The sequence below is a fragment of the Quercus suber genome, unplaced genomic scaffold, assembly GCF_002906115.3.
Source record: "Quercus suber isolate HL8 unplaced genomic scaffold, Cork oak 2.0 scaffold_282, whole genome shotgun sequence".
Lineage (NCBI taxonomy): Eukaryota > Viridiplantae > Streptophyta > Magnoliopsida > Fagales > Fagaceae > Quercus > Quercus suber.
In genome coordinates, this window is record NW_027069738.1 from 495,531 (window position 1) to 515,700 (window position 20,170).

Here is a 20,170-nt window from a genome sequence, read left to right on the forward strand (position 1 = left end):
GACAATACCCATTTTATCTTCAAAAAGAGTAGTGTTTGCTTAGTAAATGCTTATTTGCTGACAATTCTACAAGCTTTTTAGCAACCATTAAAACCAATGACCTTGTAAGTTTCAAGTGCGTTGTTTTCTAAAGAAAATAACATAGAACGAAGTGATTATAGAAGTTAGTTTGGAACCATTATGACTGTTTTTAAGACTCCAGAAATCACGTATGATCACTAATTAGTATATAGATTAGCCAAAGCCCATAGATTCCCTAAGTTTGAGTGTTTGATGCACAAGATCTGTTAAAAAAAATTTAATTCAAAATTGCCCATTTGTTTAGAGATTAGACTATAGATTCTAAAGGGATTTGAACGTTTGATGCACAAAATCCGTTTGAAAATATTTAGGAATTACAGTTACCTTTTCTATTAATTTAAACTTTTAGAACAAGTGGTAACTTATCAAGATTATGTAGATATCACAATACTATCATCTCTCTCTCTTAACGGCTTAACTAAATTTTGAGGTTTAAGGCGAAAACTTTAAGCAGGACATTTTCTTGTCTTATAGTATTTAAATATTAATTAAATAATATTTATTTAAAAGCTATTTTTCTTGTGTTTTCTTTAATACTAGTAACAAATTTATTCATGAATTCTTTTTAAGATTTAATTTGTTTTTCAACTCCCTTATAGTTTTTTATATCCATATTGAAATTTTGAAATTTTGTAGAAGACATTTATAATTAAAATATATATGACTAAATGAAAAAAAATTTATAATAAAATTTTATAATTCAATTAAAATAAAACTTAGTATATAACAATAAACCTAGTTTGTCAAAAGCAAGATTGTAACTTTACTAAATGAACATACTTTCATATTAATCTAAAAGGTTTATTTATCACATAACTCAATAAATTAATATTGATACAAAGTAAATTCTAATTTCATATTTTCATTATATAAAATGTTTTTGATTAAAATAGTTATTACTAAAAAAGTAGAATAACTTATGAAATTATATATAAATTATACAAAAAATAAACTCCTTAAAATAAAAGAACCGAGTCTATATTAATATATATAAAAATCCTAGGTTAATGTAAAAAGAAAAAGAAAAAAAGAAAGTGATATAAGAAATAAAAATAAAAAGTCAATCCCATAAAAAAAAAAATTCGGTCAAATCATATAGGTGGATTTATTGTAATTACATTTGTTTTTTAAATTTTTTTTTTTTTTTTTTTTTTGCAATTTTTTTTCAAACCTTGTATGACTTCTTTGTTATAAATTTAGTGGTTGTTGTAGGCTTGTAACTTCATGGTCATCCAAATATTGATTAGTAAGTTTCAGAGATTTATTTATTTTTATAATAGATTCAAGGAATTCTTTGTGGATCCAGAAGTTCATTCTTGAGAATGTGCTCTGTTTCTTGCGTCAAGCCCATCTCTGGGTAGTAAAAGGAATCGGCAGAATTAACAAACATAATGGCATCTGACGTTTTGTGTTACCTCCTCTTACTACGTAATCAAATGCTTTTAAGTATTACCATCAAATAATGAGGCCAGTTAATGCTTTGTTAACTGGTGAGAACCTAATTTGTGAGTCGCAAATGAACTTATAAAGCAAATTCTGTCCCTTAAAATAACACTTGCCCAGCTGCACTCATAATGTCCCAGCTGTTTGAACAATGACAGTTGAGAAATGCTTTAAGTTTTACCATCAGATATGGATACCCCACAGATGCTACTCACAAAGTATAAGAAAATGAAACAACATCAGAGAAGGCAATTCAATATTTGGCACTTTGCCAATGTTTGAAACTAAAAACTACAGTAAAACAATTAAACCAAAAGACACTACCTTGATCTACTGGAATTCCTTTTCCACTATGGGTAGCTTAGCAATGCCAAGGTTACATCTTCACAAGTTGAAAGTAGCTTTAGATTTCCTCAATTTATAGTCCCACCATAATCATAAACTAATGGATAGCTTAAGGATAAGATTTTATCTGAGACAAAATCAAGAAACATGCTAGCTTCTTTAGGTAAAGGTTGAAAGATTTCATGTTTTATTGACAATTTACATAGTATAATTCTGGAGGTCCTCCAAGTCTGATTTCAAATTGTTCATACCATTGAATGCAGCAGGCAGAGTTTGCAATATCAACTAGTTCTCAATAAACACAACTCAGCCAGATTGCAGTCTCTTAGAGAATGACTACACACAATGAGAAGTGGACCAAATTTATAAACATTCTTGTTTTCTCAAATGACATGGGAAACTAATAAATTGAGCATTATGATAAAAAATAAAAAATAAAAAAAATCCAAAAAACAGGTGCATAGACAAATCAGGTTAAAAACAACATATATAAATTAAGTCTGTCTCATAAACAAAACTCCCCAAAACAAGGGGAAAAATACAGGACCCTCATTATTTTCTGGGTGTATTGGGGAAATGCCAAACCAAAGCCAAGTTAACACAAGCAACCTGTGACAACTAAGCTATTCCCATCATAGCAAGATCCACACTGGGTATGCTCCACCATAAAATAAAACCCAATTCCAGAAAGCAAAAAGGAAGTAAAAGTTATGTACAGAATGGTGCCCTAATAATCTCAATCCAGGAGGTTGTCCAATTCCCCAAACATATTCCAAAGAATGATGTTTTCAGCCGGACAAATGGCAAGGCTGTATCAGTAATGCACCAGTTAATGATTGTTCAAGTGAAATCTCCATAAAGAGACATTCAATCTAGAAGTCCAACTAACCTTTACAAAAACAGACACAACTTTTGAAAAAATTCAGCCACTTTCTCTTTCGCAGTTCCCAGGCAAAAGAAATTTATACTTGTCTGCATTCTCCAAAAGATAAGATGGAAGATGAACAGCTGAGAAGGAACGAGGAACAGGTCCCATTTTCCCTATTATATCTTTGAAGGTGTACTCTTCAGGAAGCATATCAAACAAATCCGCCCCCTTGCATATTACTTTCTGAACTCTTTGAGGGTTCAAGTAATGAGAGAACCTAACCCTGTCATAATGGCTGTATGCTTTCATCTTAAAGATAAATTCACTGATTCGGCGGAAGCAAAAGCTACAATGCCACCCTGCATCTGCCAAGAGGTCATCTGTCTGGCGATAATGCGCATACCTTGTTTTACCAGACTGATACCTGTGTACTGAAGCTCTCCAGCTGCTATCATCCACATGGAACTCAAAAGAATATATATAGTTCTTCAGTTGAAGATGCAGGACAGGAGGTATGTCATCACACCACCTCAAGAGATTTATTGTGTGTCTGCTTGGGATCTCATCAACATCAGACATTATCAACAAGTCATCATCTTCAATACCAGCTTTTTTCAGAAGCACATCCAGTGCTACTCGCTGATATGCCTCCTCAATAAATGGATTTTCTCCTTTCTTAAACCTTCCCCAATAGTCCCATAAGTCAATCGTGGCTCAACGAATTTGAAATCATCTCGATAACTGGAAAAAAACAAGGGCTTTGGCAATCCAGTGAATGTTGAATTCGACTCAAGGATAACAAACTGTGTTACATAGGGATACAACTCTTTCCATCGTAATTCAAGAATTTCCTTCTCATTACTAAACAACACAGCATCAAAGACACGCCTTGGGTACTCACGGATTTTCCAACCATGAAGTTTGCAAAGGTTCTCCATTGACACATTCTCATGATAATAATGTGGAAGTACATGAAAAGGTTTGGGTGGTGATTCCCACAGTGGGCGCAGGAAGTATGAGATCTTCTGCCCATGTAGATAGATGAAAAATATGCATGTTGGAACAAAGGCGAAAAGAAAGATTAAGGTTTTCACATCCCAGCCACGCAGAATGCAGCGGATTCTTGACATGCTTAACACTTTATTTGATTCCTGCCATATTAAATAAGAACAAATTAAACTTAAAATGAGTAAGAACAAACAAAGAATCAATAAAAATGCTCACAAATCAAAATATTTCTAAAACATAGAATGACTATTTGTAAATATACCCAAGAGTAGCATCTTTTATTTACTATAAGCATCATAACTTCACAGGGCTAAATATATATATATATATATATATATAAACCCAATATTTCCTCCAAAAGCATATTTACTTCTAAAGACAGAAGATACAAAAGAAGAAAATTGTTTCTTTTCCAGAATTTAACAACTCTTTCTTTACTTTACACACAATTTCATTGAGACAAGGTCAATTCACATATGACCAGAACAATTATTTATTTGAAGGAAAAGAGTTATAATTCCTAAAATACAAAATACCAAAATTCTAATTTGATCAAGGAGTGTTGAACAATACAAAATTTCATAGCCCTAAAATATCTCCTTTAAAAAAAAAAAAAAAAAAAAAAAAAAAAAAAAAAAAAACTCCCCCATTTCTTCATCTCTTTAATCACTACAGAACAAAAAAAATCCATTCTAGTTCTAGCAAATTGGTCTTGCCAAATGCACACAAATTCAAAAATTTCCCAATCCCTAAGCCACCAAATTCCCAACAGCTTTTTGGGGAAAAAAAAAAAAAAAAAAAACATATAAACCAGACTCAAGATTTGATATGATTTCACTACCTCAACAATGCTAATACAAAATCTGCTGCCCAAATTAACAAATAAAGAAAAAAAAAAAAGGGGTGGGATATGATACTTTGATTTCAAAGAAGAACACAAAACCAAACTTGAATAGCACAAAAGTAATTGCACGAAGAACACTAACAAAGTAAAGGGTTTTTGTTCTCCCAACCTCAAGCACTGCTCAAACTTCCAAGATCCACCCTTTTTTCCATATCACCCCATGAATCAAACAAACATACCCACAAAACCAAAACCCAGTCACATAATTCAAAAACCAAAAAAACAGAAACCTTAACAGAAACAAACAGATCAAACATAGCACCACCATAATTCAAAAAAAAAACCCCAAAGATAGATAGAGAAAAGAAAAAAAAATACCTGTCCACAAACATCGCCACAAATATCATCGGTTTTCTTGTTACAATAATGTCCTCCTGTCTCACCCATCATCCACCACATTTTTTGTTTTTTTTGGTTTCCTTTCAATCTCAAAAAACCAAAAAAAAAAACCCTGTCCTTTCAAATCGCTTTATAGGTTCTACTATTAATAAAGCAGAACCAAACTGAACCAAACTCCACAAACTGACCAAAATACCCGTCACCCTTTTCACCCAAATGGCAAAATCGTAAATACCCAGATTCAGAAAATTTCTCAGACCTCTTGAATCTTGATCTTCCTCTTCCTCAAACGGCTAAAACCCCCTCCCCAACTCTGATCACCAAAACACACAAAATTCACAAACAACCCCAACAAATATATAATAACAATACTAATAATAATAATGGGGTCTATAACAAATGCAATAATTTGAAGGGAAAAATTAAAAAAAAAAAGAAAAAAAAGGGGTGCGGTGTCTGTGGCCTCTGTGGACTCTTATGGGTAAATGGGTGGCAGTTGTAAAGCTTTTTTCTATTTTCTCTCTCAAACTTCGTTTTCCTATTCTGCTTCTTCTGCTGCCCCCACCGTTCCAGCTTTTTTTTTTTTTTTTTTTTTATTGACACTAGCTTTTAGAAACGGTTCAAAATAATACTTTGTTGTTTTTGACGATAGTGATCATGGTTTTGGGATATTTATAATGGGTGGTAGTGAGGGTTTTTGTGTCATTAAAAGTGGTGAATTAATGCGGCTTTGCGCTTGGGCTGCTTTGGTTTGGTTGGGTTGGGTCCCCACGCGTTAATTGACTGGCTCAAGGAAACTCTATGTCGTGTCCCTATTAGTTTGTGACGCGTGTTCGTGTTTAGATTTTTGTTTTCTGAATACGAGTTGTTCTCTTCTTATTACTTAGTCTCTTCTTGTTCACCCCAAATCTATTACTTAGTCTCTTCTTAATTAAAAAAAGAAAGAAAGAAAGAAAAGTATTACTTAGTCCGGACANTGGGCTGCTTTGGTTTGGTTGGGTTGGGTCCCCACGCGTTAATTGACTGGCTCAAGGAAACTCTATGTCGTGTCCCTATTAGTTTGTGACGCGTGTTCGTGTTTAGATTTTTGTTTTCTGAATACGAGTTGTTCTCTTCTTATTACTTAGTCTCTTCTTGTTCACCCCAAATCTATTACTTAGTCTCTTCTTAATTAAAAAAAGAAAGAAAGAAAGAAAAGTATTACTTAGTCCGGACAGTTTGTTTAAGGGTAATTTGTATGTACCTTCGGAGTGCGAAAAATAATGTGTATTTCTTTCATGTTAATGTGGACAACATAATGAATTTAATGAATAAATTATACTATGAATGTAAGAGAAAAAAAACTTTATGTTTTTTCATGTTTCGAGAATACTTAAATTTTTTTATTTATATAGGAGTTTTGTTTATTTTTAATTTGTGTGTCTAAGTATGACTAGAAGTTTAGGATTGTTTATTTCTTATATATTCTTGGAGTATGAAAAATAATATTTATTTCTTTTACATTAATGTGGATACTACCATGAATTTAATGAATACACTTTATTATGAATGTGAGATTTTTTTTATTTATTTATGTTCTGAAAGTATTTAAGAATTTTTATCATTGTAGGAGTTTTGTTTATTTTTGATTTGTGAGTCTAAGGGTTTATTTGAATACTACTTATTTTGCTAAAAATTGAAAATACTGTATCAAATAATTTTAAGATAAGACTAAACAGTGCACAAGATGGACAAACTGTTTAAGCAACTAAATGTTGAGTCATGCACAGTGCACAGTGGTTGAACTGCGTGAATGGACAAATTGCACCGTACACGTGGGTCCTAGCAAGATGGACAAACTGCGTGAATGGCTGAACTTGCACAGTGTAAGCGGGTCCCACTTCAAACGCAGAAATGCAAATGTGAGGATGAGACGTTGTATCCAGACATTACCTAAGTAAGATTAGGTGTGAGTTGGATTGCGTTTTGCTGAAATTTTTTTTGTGTTTTGCTAAAAATTTAGTGGATCGTATGTTACTTTTCATATACTTTTTGGTATTATTTATGGGCTCACTGTACTATTTTAACTCATTTTTACTTTTATCTACAGTATTTTTAACAATAAATTTTTAATTTCAGCAAAATAAACAATATCCAAACGTATCTTAAAAGTCAATTACTGTTGGAGTATAACAAATATCTTAGGTTCTGCGAAAAAGCTTTTGAAAAAAAAAATTGAAAACAAGGGTTTTGCTTTTTCCTAAGAAGATGGGCTGAAAAGTTAACGTTGGCCTAGTATATATTCTTAGACGCGTGGCAGCCATGTGAGAGGGTCACATAAGGACTCCAAAGTAAGAGTTGGCTTGGTCTGTGTGGAGCTTTCTTGGTAATGAGACTAAAATGTGTTTTTTAGAAAAAATATTGTTTTATCATCTCTTTCACCAGTTGTGATGAGATGAATGGAAAAGTTAAGAAAAAAGAATCTATTTTCATAATATTTTATAATCATGGAAAAGTACTGTAGATGTGACATTTCTCAGAAGTTAAAGATGCATAGAGTATTAGTTTATGAAATTTTTTATAGAAAATAAATATGCAATTAATTTTTTAATGGAATTCTATATTTCTAATGAAAGTTATGTCAAAAATTTGCTAAAATGATTTATTAACAATTGCTTTAAGAGTATTTATTAACAGGACTAGTGAGTAATCGTGGTTGGAGTAATATGAATTTAAGTATGGTTAATGGTGCCCTCCGAGCATTTGTTAATGGACTATTTTAAGAAAGTTTCAGTATTACTTTCATGAAAAATATAAAAATCTATCAAAAATTTCAATTGTTTTTATCTTTTTCCGTAAAAAGTTCTTTAAAATATTTCTTAAACTAATATTCTCATAGAATCCGTTAACTTTTCCCTACAATTTTTACACGTCTACCATTAAAATTATAGTATTATGCACCAATTAAAACAAGCCACATCACCAATCGTAAATAATATGGCACTTCTACATTTATTGTTATAATTGCAACAGCCTATATTAGAAGTGACGTTACTATAATTGCAACTAACTATATTAGAAGATAATAAAAATACTTTGTGAAAATAATTGTACCTATTAATATTAGTATTACTCTATAAAATTGGCATGAGAATTGAGTTAAAAAAAAAAAAAATTGGCATGAGAATAATGCATTCAACTGATTGTCGTGTAAATAAAATTATATGTTGATTGTGTAATTGTGTTATCAACAAAATAAATAAATGAAAATTATTTAAAATTTTGTTGTCTATATATTTATCAAATATCTTGGTGCTGTGAAAGAATAAGAACATTAATAAGAGAGATATGATGTCCATGAATATTTTATTGATAATTTGATAATTACAACAATGAAAAATAGGAGATTCAAACTTTAATTCTCCTAATTAAGAAGAACATATAATACCACTAAACTAAAAGGCTTTGAGCAATTTCCATGGACTTTAAGAATGAAATGATTAATTGTGTATGTTCGAACTAAAGATTGAATCCTAAGTCCATTAATATTAAGAAATGTAGCCTAAAAAAAACTTATATGAAAGTACAAATACTTATATTGATACCATTCTAACGAGATATATTTTTTATTGAAAAAATTAAAATGAAAAGAGGGAATATCCTATTAAATAAGTATGTATAAAGTATAAACTCTTTAAATTTTTTCTGGTTTATAATTGCTTCTCGTGTTTCTGGACAATTAACGGAAACCATGGCCTCCTGTTTTTAACAATAAAGCATATTCTTTACGCATGCTTAAGATCCAAACAATGGAAAATGTCAAAATTACAAATTATTTTTGAAATTGTTGATATGTGGGTAGTTATTGATAGGTAAAAATATGATGTTAATGGTGGGCTCAAATGAGAACTAATAATAGTTTACAACATCAACCGTTTGTAAAAGTGTTATAAAATAATAACTATGATATTTTCTTTCTTGTGGTGTTTCAAATGAAGATGTTAAGATAAATAAAGTCCTATGCCACTTAGGCTTAGGCTTAAGGCCCTCACTACAAAAAGAGCACACTTCTTCATTAAAAAAGGCATCACCCTTATTATAAAGAGACCCAAAATTTTATGATAATAATAGTAAAAAAAAAAAAAAATTATGCAATATTTTCTCATCCTTGACAAGATCTTCAAAATAAGAGACCAAGAGAAACCCAACCCAATTGAAACCCTAAATTGTTTTGAGAAAAAAAAATTCTAATATTCTAGATCTTCAATGATGATTAATCTATATCTAAATATATAATTAAAGCTAAAACTGAGAGAAAATTTAATTAAATTATAAATTAGATTCCAATTGTTATCTAATTTTGCACCATGTGTCTTATCTAAGTTTTTTAATTTTTTTTTATTTATTTAGGTGAGTTAATGTTGTGTAAAAAATGAAGAGTCTAATAGAAAAAAACTATACCGCACACCCTTGATGTGGTAGCCACTTTGTGGGGTGTAGGGAGTAAGGGTCGGGATTCAAGTTTTCAGGAGAGAGTTTCACACACATATATACTTAGATTAAATTAAAGTAAAATTTCTATCTTTTATATATATATATATATATAAACCATCAAAAACCCAATAAACAAAAAAAAAATAAATAAATAAAAGAAAGGGTAAAATCATGTGTATATAAAAAAAACTATAATAAAAAATAAGAGAGAGAGAGAGAGAGAGAGAGTAATACTCATCTATGACATAAAAAAAGTGTAACTTTTATATCAAGTGTAATTTGAATCCATATATGTGTGTAATTGTAATTGTGTTCAATTGTTCCATGCATATGCACGAGTTATACACTAGTATATAATTAAAGCCAAAACTAAGAGAAAATTCATATAGATTCTAAATTGGATTTTAATTGTTGTTTAATTTTGCACCATGTGTCTTATCTAAATTTTTTTAATTTTTGATTTAGATAAGTTAATATTGTGTAAAAGACAAAGAGTTTAATATAAATAAACCATTAAAAACTCAATAATTAAAAAAAAAAAAAACTCATGTGTAATATATATATATATAATATATAAACTAAAATAAAGAGAGAGAGAGAGAGAGAGAGAGAGAGAGAGAGAGAGAGAGAGAGAGGGGGGGGGGAGAGAGAGAGAGAGTAAAACTCATCTATGATTTTAAAAATGTATAACTTTTACACTAGGTATAATTTTTTTTTTAGACAATACATTAGGTATAATTTGAATCCATATATATCTGTAATAGTTATTGTTTTTAATTGAATCGTGCATATGCAGGTTATACACTAGTTTATTTATCCTAATAGCTTGAAACTCTTTTGTAATCTTTTGCGTTTCTTGGAATGGTATCAAAAAAAAAAAAAAAAAAAGCTTGAAACTTTAATTTTTGTAAACTAATATCTTATACGATAAGTTGTTAACATTAACTACTTAATCTTTCACGTAACCACACATATGAAACAATCTCTATCTTTCTCTAAACACCAAAATATAAAATTGAAAATTATATTACAACTTTAGTTAATTATGCATTGTCTTATGATCAAGATAAACTAAACATCATTTTTAAAAATTAATAAATTTTAATTCTTTTTGTTAAATTTTATGCTTAAAATATAATAGGACCGGCCTCATGTTAAACTATATATGACCGGCCTTGTGAAATATTGAGTTTGAATTCATCCTATTTCATTATAACTATCAAATAAATAAATTTTTTTTAAAAAAATAATTTTTTATATTATGTGGACCAACCTATGCCGAAGTTTTGTGAAAGGAAATTTATTTATTTGGAAAATATAAAAGCAATTTTTTATTTTTTATTTATTTATTGTGCTTTTAGAAACAACTCAACCACCGTTGGAAAGAGGTCCAAGTCCAACCAATTGATAATCTCAAGGAGGCCCTCAAGTTGAAATATCGAAAAGGTCGTTGTAACGGAAATGGGCCCTACCACGAGCCTGTCTTGTGATTTGTGCACTTCTATACGTTGATAACAATAACGGACCTTTTTTTTCAAAAAGAATAATTAACGGGCCATTAAGAAGCCAGGATTTAATTTACCCAATTATTTAGTAGCACATGGCTTAATAGTTGTAAATTCATCATATTACTACTACTAAATTTTATTTTATCAAACTTAATTTATTTCACATACTATTAATTAATTAATTAAATTATTCTTATCTTTAGGTTTAGGGTTATTCTTTCAAGATTTCTAAGCTATTTCGTTGTTACATTTGGCAACTTCCTTGTTCCTAACTCCTAAAAAATATTCTTTTTGCCCCAAATTGTTTGGAATGTATTCCATTTTGAGATGTTCTAAAATTATGTCTTGTTTGAAAAGTCAAACATCATTAATTTATTAACATTCTCTTTATGCCTTTAATTTATTTGTGGGAGTATTTTTTTGATAAATTTGTTTAAGGGTAATTTAGGAAATTTTTAACTTTTTTTTTTTTCAAGAGATAAGGACGTTAATGATGTTTCCCTAAATAATTGAGTTTTTCTAATTAGACCAAACAATTTGGGATAGAGGGAGTATTGGGAAAGTTAGAGAATATTTCTTTTCTTTTTTTAATAAATGATTCCTTAAAATATTGTATTTATCCTTTTGATTTGAATTTAAATTTACCGTTATTTCATGTTATATTGCCCCTTTATCATTTGAAAGAAATAAAAGGTCAATGAGTAACCATTATTTAAATTTTATGTACTTTTTTTTTAAAAAAAAATTGGAAGGTTTATGCATATGCACCTTTTTTTTTTTTTTTTGAATGATTGATTATTAATTTTAAAATCATATTAGTTAGGCCTATACATTGTGATTGCTCCTGATGGCTACACTAAATTTCAGCAAGATTTTAGATAAGAAAAATAACTTATTTGTTCATATCTACATATTAGTTTAACTAACAATGATCAGGATTTAGATGAGATTTAATTGAAGTATAATTCATCTAAGTTCAAACTTCAACCAATTAAGAAGATATCTCCTTATCAAAAACAAAGATTTAAGATCTTATCTCATTCTAAAATTATATTCTAGTATATAATTAAGTTGCCTATACCAAATCACTGCACCAAAATTTAGCAAGTTTTTAGATAAGGGCAACAATTTATTTGTTCTTACCAAATATATTTTGTTCATATTTACATATTAGTTTGAAGAAATTTAATTTAAGTATAATTCATCTAAGTTCAAATTTCAACTGATTAAGAAGATATCTCCTTATCAAAAACAAAAAATTAAAATCTAATCTCATTCTAAAATCTAGAGTCTTTTTTTTTTTTTTTTTTTTTGAGAGAGTTTCAATTTATGGCTTTCGCTTTTGATGATAGCTTTTTATTATCAAATCAAGACACTAGTCGGTTTTTGGTGTAGGTAGAGATTGCACTTTAGATCTCTTATTCAATTATCAAAGACTTTACCAGTTAAGCTAACTAAAACCCACTAAAATCTAGAGTCCTTGTTCTTAAACTTTGCTCTACATGTACGGTTCACATACCTTGCTCTTTCTAAGCAAAATGGCTTCTAAAAAGACGGTTGCTCTGCTATTAACCTACTAATGCTTAACTATCTATCAAAAAAAAAAAAAACTAATGTTTTACTAGACTCATCACACGCACTTTGTGCGTGCAATAATGCTCTTTTATTTATTTATTCATTTTTTGGTTTAATATTATAATGTTTAAAAGTGATATATAAATAACCATTTGTATATATATATATATTTAAAGAAAGAGTAAGGTAACGTGGAATAATGTTTAAAAATGAGATGAAGATAGTGTTCTAAGTTTTAGGTTGAATGGAGGAGATAAAGGAAAAAGCCTAAAATTTAGGAACAATAAATTACTCTTTTAACCAGTTTGTATTTTTTAATTTAAAATTATTTAACTTAAAAATATGGATATTTTAGAGAGTTTAAGAATTTGTGTCAGGATATTTTAGAATGCAAAATATTGAAACCCAAACCGCAAATCTTTTTATTAATAGTATAGAAGATTATTAGATCTAAACCGATACCAGACAATGTATAATAAAAACAAGTATCCTTCCATGATGTGTTTGTTTGTTTGTTTGTTTTCAAATTTACACAAAATGTTTCTCTTACAATTCAAATGCAAGCACTTTGTTACAAATAGTTACAAATGTCATTACAAGAAAGTTGATAACTTAAATGAGAATTCAAAAATTATACAGTTATAAGTTATAACTATTCATTTGTTTATTGTTGCTCAAATAAATTATACCATAATGTGGTGCTTGGTATGTTTATCTTACAATTCAAATGCAAACACTTTGTTACAAATAGTTACAAATGTCATTACAAGAAAATCAATAACTTAAATGAGAATTAAAAAATTATGCAGTTATAAGTTATAACTATTCATTTATTTATTGTTGCTCAAATAAATTATACCATAATGTGGCATTTGGTATGAGGTAATGTTTTAAAATTCTTAGGAATGTTGAAAGATTCTCACGTTTGGTTCCAAATCACATTAGGGAATCAGATGTCAAGAGTATCTAAATTCCCCCTCCACCCCCATTTTGTAGGAATCCCTTTAAAATAGGTAGGTATCCAGATTCCTAAACTTAAAGGAAATTGTTTTTTTTTTTTTTTTTAAATTGACAATTTTAACCCATTTTTTCCTTATCATTTAAGCAATGGAGATAAAATATAAAACTAATCATCAATATTTCTTCCCTTGTCCTTATCCATTCTTGCCAAAATAAGATAAACAAGATAGACAACTTTGTTGATATATTCGTTAACAAAGTTCTATTCAAGTTTCATGTGTGAAAAGAAAAAGTTTGAAAAGAACCCTCCATTGTTGCCAGGTTTTCACTTTTACAGTTATGTGTGTTGCTCAACAAATTATGTATAATGTTCAACTTTTGCATAGGCATGGAAAATACATCTAGTGAACCTGAAGGAAAGAAATGTCCAAAATTTCAATGGACACCAGAAGAAGATGATAACTTGGTTGAGTGTTTATTGGAAGTGCCTGGCGATGTTAAATGGAAAGCGGACAATGGTTTTAAGCCTAGTTTCATAGTTAAATTAGAGGAATTGATGGAGAAGAAACTACCAGGATATGGTATAAAGGAAAGTCCACATATAGAATCTAGATACAAAATTTTAGGAAGAAAATATTAGGCAATATGACCACCATTGCACCTGCTTCAAGATAGAGTCAGAGGAAGTTGAGAGAAGAATAAAAGTATTCAATGAACTATTGAAAGTAGAAGGACTATCTACATCAAAAATAATAGATTACATTTGTTTCATTGTAGATGATTTGCTAGTATTTTATATACCTAAACATTGTCAGGTTGTTTTGTTATTTATATCTCCTATTTGGGATTGGTTAGATGCTAAAATAAAATAAAATATTTATTTTTATTAACAAGACATGATGTTGTGATTTCCATAAAGAACAATAATTTAAATAGTTATTTTTGAATTATACATGTCATTTTGAAATGTTAGATTATATTTTTAATGAATTTGTTATGATTTATAGTTTATATTTTATTTGTCATTATTTATTTGGAGGAAGATACCAAAAAAAAAAAAAAATTGATATTGGGTTTACAAAATTTAAGGGTAGTATGAGAAAAACAAATAATTCTTTTAGGATTCCTAGGAATAAACCAAATATAAGAATCTCACACTCCCTTAAATTCCCAATTAAACCAAATATAGGAATATTTACATTCCTAGGCATGTAAATTGCAAGATATCACATTCCTAAGAATATAGATGCCGAGGGTAATATGGATTGCCCCATACCAAACGCCACCTAAGTTTGTGAACAGAACCGTGCAACGAATAGGACTTTAAAAAAAAAAAAAGACTTTAAAACTAGTATATAAGAGTTAACAAGTGTATTTCTCTTTTCAATTTCCCTAACTAATAAGCAACCAAAAAAGTATGTATTTTTTTTATTAAAAAAAAAAGATTTAGTGTGCGTTTGGATATAACATTTATTGCATGTTTTGCATTTGGCGTTTGAATAGTGAAACCCACGGCACTATGCATATTTCTGCCATTCACGCAGTTTGCCCATCCTTACTAGGACCCACGTGTACTTTTGTGGTATTAATACCGAGTTTCAGCCACTGTGCATTGTGCACATTTTGCGTTTGGCATTTGAACAGTAACCTATGGAACTGTGCACGTTTCAACCATTCACGCAATTTGTCCAACCTTGCTGGACCCACGTGTACTTTATTGTGGTATTAATACCACGTTTCAGCCCCTGTGCACTGTGCATGTCTCAACATTTATTTGCGTAACAATTTATCCATCCTTGCTGGGACCTACATGTGCAATGTTTAGTCTAGTTTTAAAATTATTTGCTATAGTATTTTTAGTTTTTAGTTTTTAGCAAAATAAACATTATCCAAACAGACTCTAGAGTATGTTTGGATATCGCTTATTTTGCTGAAAACAAAAAACTGTAACAAAATAATTTTAAAATGTGTGAATAGTGTCGTGAGACTAACTTTTAATGAAATTTTTGTTGAAAAAGAGATTTGTAGGTTCCACGAACAGTGCACAGGACCCACAAAAACATGCTTCTCCAAAAAAAAAAAGCAAACGTAGACGCAAAGAAGCTCTATCCAAACAGGTATTAAGTACTTCCGTGTTTCTATTTTAGATTTTTTTTTCCACTACTGGCGTGTCCACCGTGTCGGAGAAGAGAAGGAAAAAAAGAAAAAGAAAAAGGACACCACTCGGACATCGGAGTCCGACGAGTTGTTCCAGTATTTGTGTCCAACACGTGTCGAATACCGGTATGTCACCAAAAATGGCGTGTTGGTGCAACCTAGGTTTGAGTGAGCCTACATTGCACATTGTAGAATCAATGATTGCAGAACTCTTTTTACTAAAAAATTTCTCCAATGATTCCAAGATCCAAGTGGATGGCTTTGAACTCTCAATTGGGTTTTAAATTGCAAGACATCANACACGCACAATCTCTCTTTCTCTCTCTCTCTCATGGCTGCGGCAAGCACTCCATGGCAATGATGGCTTGGGTTTTGGGTTGAATTAGGTTTTTCCAAATGGGTTTTCTGCTGTGTTTTAGTTTGAGTTGATTTTGTTTTGGGTTAATTTTGAGTTGGGTTTGTGATGAGTTTGAGCTGATTTTGGTTTGATCTTCATTGATTTTGGGTCATTGATTGTGTTTGGATTATGTTGATATTGTAATGAGTTGTGGTGGTGGGTGAATATTTGATTTTTGGTGGTCTTTCTCCTTATTCTGGAAATTGGAGAGAGAGAGAGGGGGGGGGGAGAGAGAGAGAGTAAAACTCATCTATGATTTTAAAAATGTATAACTTTTACACTAGGTATAATTTTTTTTTTAGACAATACATTAGGTATAATTTGAATCCATATATATCTGTAATAGTTATTGTTTTTAATTGAATCGTGCATATGCAGGTTATACACTAGTTTATTTATCCTAATAGCTTGAAACTCTTTTGTAATCTTTTGCGTTTCTTGGAATGGTATAAAAAAAAAAAAAAAAAAAAAGCTTGAAACTTTAATTTTTGTAAACTAATATCTTATACGATAAGTTGTTAACATTAACTACTTAATCTTTCACGTAACCACACATATGAAACAATCTCTATCTTTCTCTAAACACCAAAATATAAAATTGAAAATTATATTACAACTTTAGTTAATTATGCATTGTCTTATGATCAAGATAAACTAAACATCATTTTTAAAAATTAATAAATTTTAATTCTTTTTGTTAAATTTTATGCTTAAAATATAATAGGACCGGCCTCATGTTAAACTATATATGACCGGCCTTGTGAGATATTGAGTTTGAATTCATCCTATTTCATTATAACTATCAAATAAATAAATTTTTTTTAAAAAAATAATTTTTTATATTATGTGGACCAACCTATGCCGAAGTTTTGTGAAAGGAAATTTATTTATTTGGAAAATATAAAAGCAATTTTTTATTTTTTATTTATTTATTGTGCTTTTAGAAACAACTCAACCACCGTTGGAAAGAGGTCCAAGTCCAACCAATTGATAATCTCAAGGAGGCCCTCAAGTTGAAATATCGAAAAGGTCGTTGTAACGGAAATGGGCCCTACCACGAGCCTGTCTTGTGATTTGTGCACTTCTATACGTTGATAACAATAACGGACCTTTTTTTTCAAAAAGAATAATTAACGGGCCATTAAGAAGCCAGGATTTAATTTACCCAATTATTTAGTAGCACATGGCTTAATAGTTGTAAATTCATCATATTACTACTACTAAATTTTATTTTATCAAACTTAATTTATTTCACATACTATTAATTAATTAATTAAATTATTCTTATCTTTAGGTTTAGGGTTATTCTTTCAAGATTTCTAAGCTATTTCGTTGTTACATTTGGCAACTTCCTTGTTCCTAACTCCTAAAAAATATTCTTTTTGCCCCAAATTGTTTGGAATGTATTCCATTTTGAGATGTTCTAAAATTATGTCTTGTTTGAAAAGTCAAACATCATTAATTTATTAACATTCTCTTTATGCCTTTAATTTATTTGTGGGAGTATTTTTTTGATAAATTTGTTTAAGGGTAATTTAGGAAATTTTTAACTTTTTTTTTTTTCAAGAGATAAGGACGTTAATGATGTTTCCCTAAATAATTGAGTTTTTCTAATTAGACCAAACAATTTGGGATAGAGGGAGTATTGGGAAAGTTAGAGAATATTTCTTTTCTTTTTTTAATAAATGATTCCTTAAAATATTGTATTTATCCTTTTGATTTGAATTTAAATTTACCGTTATTTCATGTTATATTGCCCCTTTATCATTTGAAAGAAATAAAAGGTCAATGAGTAACCATTATTTAAATTTTATGTACTTTTTTTTTAAAAAAAAATTGGAAGGTTTATGCATATGCACCTTTTTTTTTTTTTTTTGAATGATTGATTATTAATTTTAAAATCATATTAGTTAGGCCTATACATTGTGATTGCTCCTGATGGCTACACTAAATTTCAGCAAGATTTTAGATAAGAAAAATAACTTATTTGTTCATATCTACATATTAGTTTAACTAACAATGATCAGGATTTAGATGAGATTTAATTGAAGTATAATTCATCTAAGTTCAAACTTCAACCAATTAAGAAGATATCTCCTTATCAAAAACAAAGATTTAAGATCTTATCTCATTCTAAAATTATATTCTAGTATATAATTAAGTTGCCTATACCAAATCACTGCACCAAAATTTAGCAAGTTTTTAGATAAGGGCAACAATTTATTTGTTCTTACCAAATATATTTTGTTCATATTTACATATTAGTTTGAAGAAATTTAATTTAAGTATAATTCATCTAAGTTCAAATTTCAACTGATTAAGAAGATATCTCCTTATCAAAAACAAAAAATTAAAATCTAATCTCATTCTAAAATCTAGAGTCTTTTTTTTTTTTTTTTTTTTGAGAGAGTTTCAATTTATGGCTTTCGCTTTTGATGATAGCTTTTTATTATCAAATCAAGACACTAGTCGGTTTTTGGTGTAGGTAGAGATTGCACTTTAGATCTCTTATTCAATTATCAAAGACTTTACCAGTTAAGCTAACTAAAACCCACTAAAATCTAGAGTCCTTGTTCTTAAACTTTGCTCTACATGTACGGTTCACATACCTTGCTCTTTCTAAGCAAAATGGCTTCTAAAAAGACGGTTGCTCTGCTATTAACCTACTAATGCTTAACTATCTATCAAAAAAAAAAAAACTAATGTTTTACTAGACTCATCACACGCACTTTGTGCGTGCAATAATGCTCTTTTATTTATTTATTCATTTTTTGGTTTAATATTATAATGTTTAAAAGTGATATATAAATAACCATTTGTATATATATATATATTTAAAGAAAGAGTAAGGTAACGTGGAATAATGTTTAAAAATGAGATGAAGATAGTGTTCTAAGTTTTAGGTTGAATGGAGGAGATAAAGGAAAAAGCCTAAAATTTAGGAACAATAAATTACTCTTTTAACCAGTTTGTATTTTTTAATTTAAAATTATTTAACTTAAAAATATGGATATTTTAGAGAGTTTAAGAATTTGTGTCAGGATATTTTAGAATGCAAAATATTGAAACCCAAACCGCAAATCTTTTTATTAATAGTATAGAAGATTATTAGATCTAAACCGATACCAGACAATGTATAATAAAAACAAGTATCCTTCCATGATGTGTTTGTTTGTTTGTTTGTTTTCAAATTTACACAAAATGTTTCTCTTACAATTCAAATGCAAGCACTTTGTTACAAATAGTTACAAATGTCATTACAAGAAAGTTGATAACTTAAATGAGAATTCAAAAATTATACAGTTATAAGTTATAACTATTCATTTGTTTATTGTTGCTCAAATAAATTATACCATAATGTGGTGCTTGGTATGTTTATCTTACAATTCAAATGCAAACACTTTGTTACAAATAGTTACAAATGTCATTACAAGAAAATCAATAACTTAAATGAGAATTAAAAAATTATGCAGTTATAAGTTATAACTATTCATTTATTTATTGTTGCTCAAATAAATTATACCATAATGTGGCATTTGGTATGAGGTAATGTTTTAAAATTCTTAGGAATGTTGAAAGATTCTCACGTTTGGTTCCAAATCACATTAGGGAATCAGATGTCAAGAGTATCTAAATTCCCCTCCACCCCCATTTTGTAGGAATCCCTTTAAAATAGGTAGGTATCCAGATTCCTAAACTTAAAGGAAATTGTTTTTTTTTTTTTTTTTTAAATTGACAATTTTAACCCATTTTTCCTTATCATTTAAGCAATGGAGATAAAATATAAAACTAATCATCAATATTTCTTCCCTTGTCCTTATCCATTCTTGCCAAAATAAGATAAACAAGATAGACAACTTTGTTGATATATTCGTTAACAAAGTTCTATTCAAGTTTCATGTGTGAAAAGAAAAAGTTTGAAAAGAACCCTCCATTGTTGCCAGGTTTTCACTTTTACAGTTATGTGTGTTGCTCAACAAATTATGTATAATGTTCAACTTTTGCATAGGCATGGAAAATACATCTAGTGAACCTGAAGGAAAGAAATGTCCAAAATTTCAATGGACACCAGAAGAAGATGATAACTTGGTTGAGTGTTTATTGGAAGTGCC

General features: G+C 29.3%; 1 protein-coding gene across 1 annotated transcript; it reads right to left on the bottom strand.

The window, feature by feature from the left end:
* Positions 1–2,341: 2,341 nt before the first annotated feature.
* Positions 2,342–5,595, bottom strand: LOC112012308 (uncharacterized). Its single transcript, XM_024044701.2, is given in 3 exon segments — positions 2,342–3,426; positions 3,429–3,888; positions 4,968–5,595. Coding segments are annotated over 3 exon segments (1,176 nt in total). The 5' UTR covers positions 5,049–5,595; the 3' UTR covers positions 2,342–2,791.
* Positions 5,596–20,170: the final 14,575 nt, after the last annotated feature.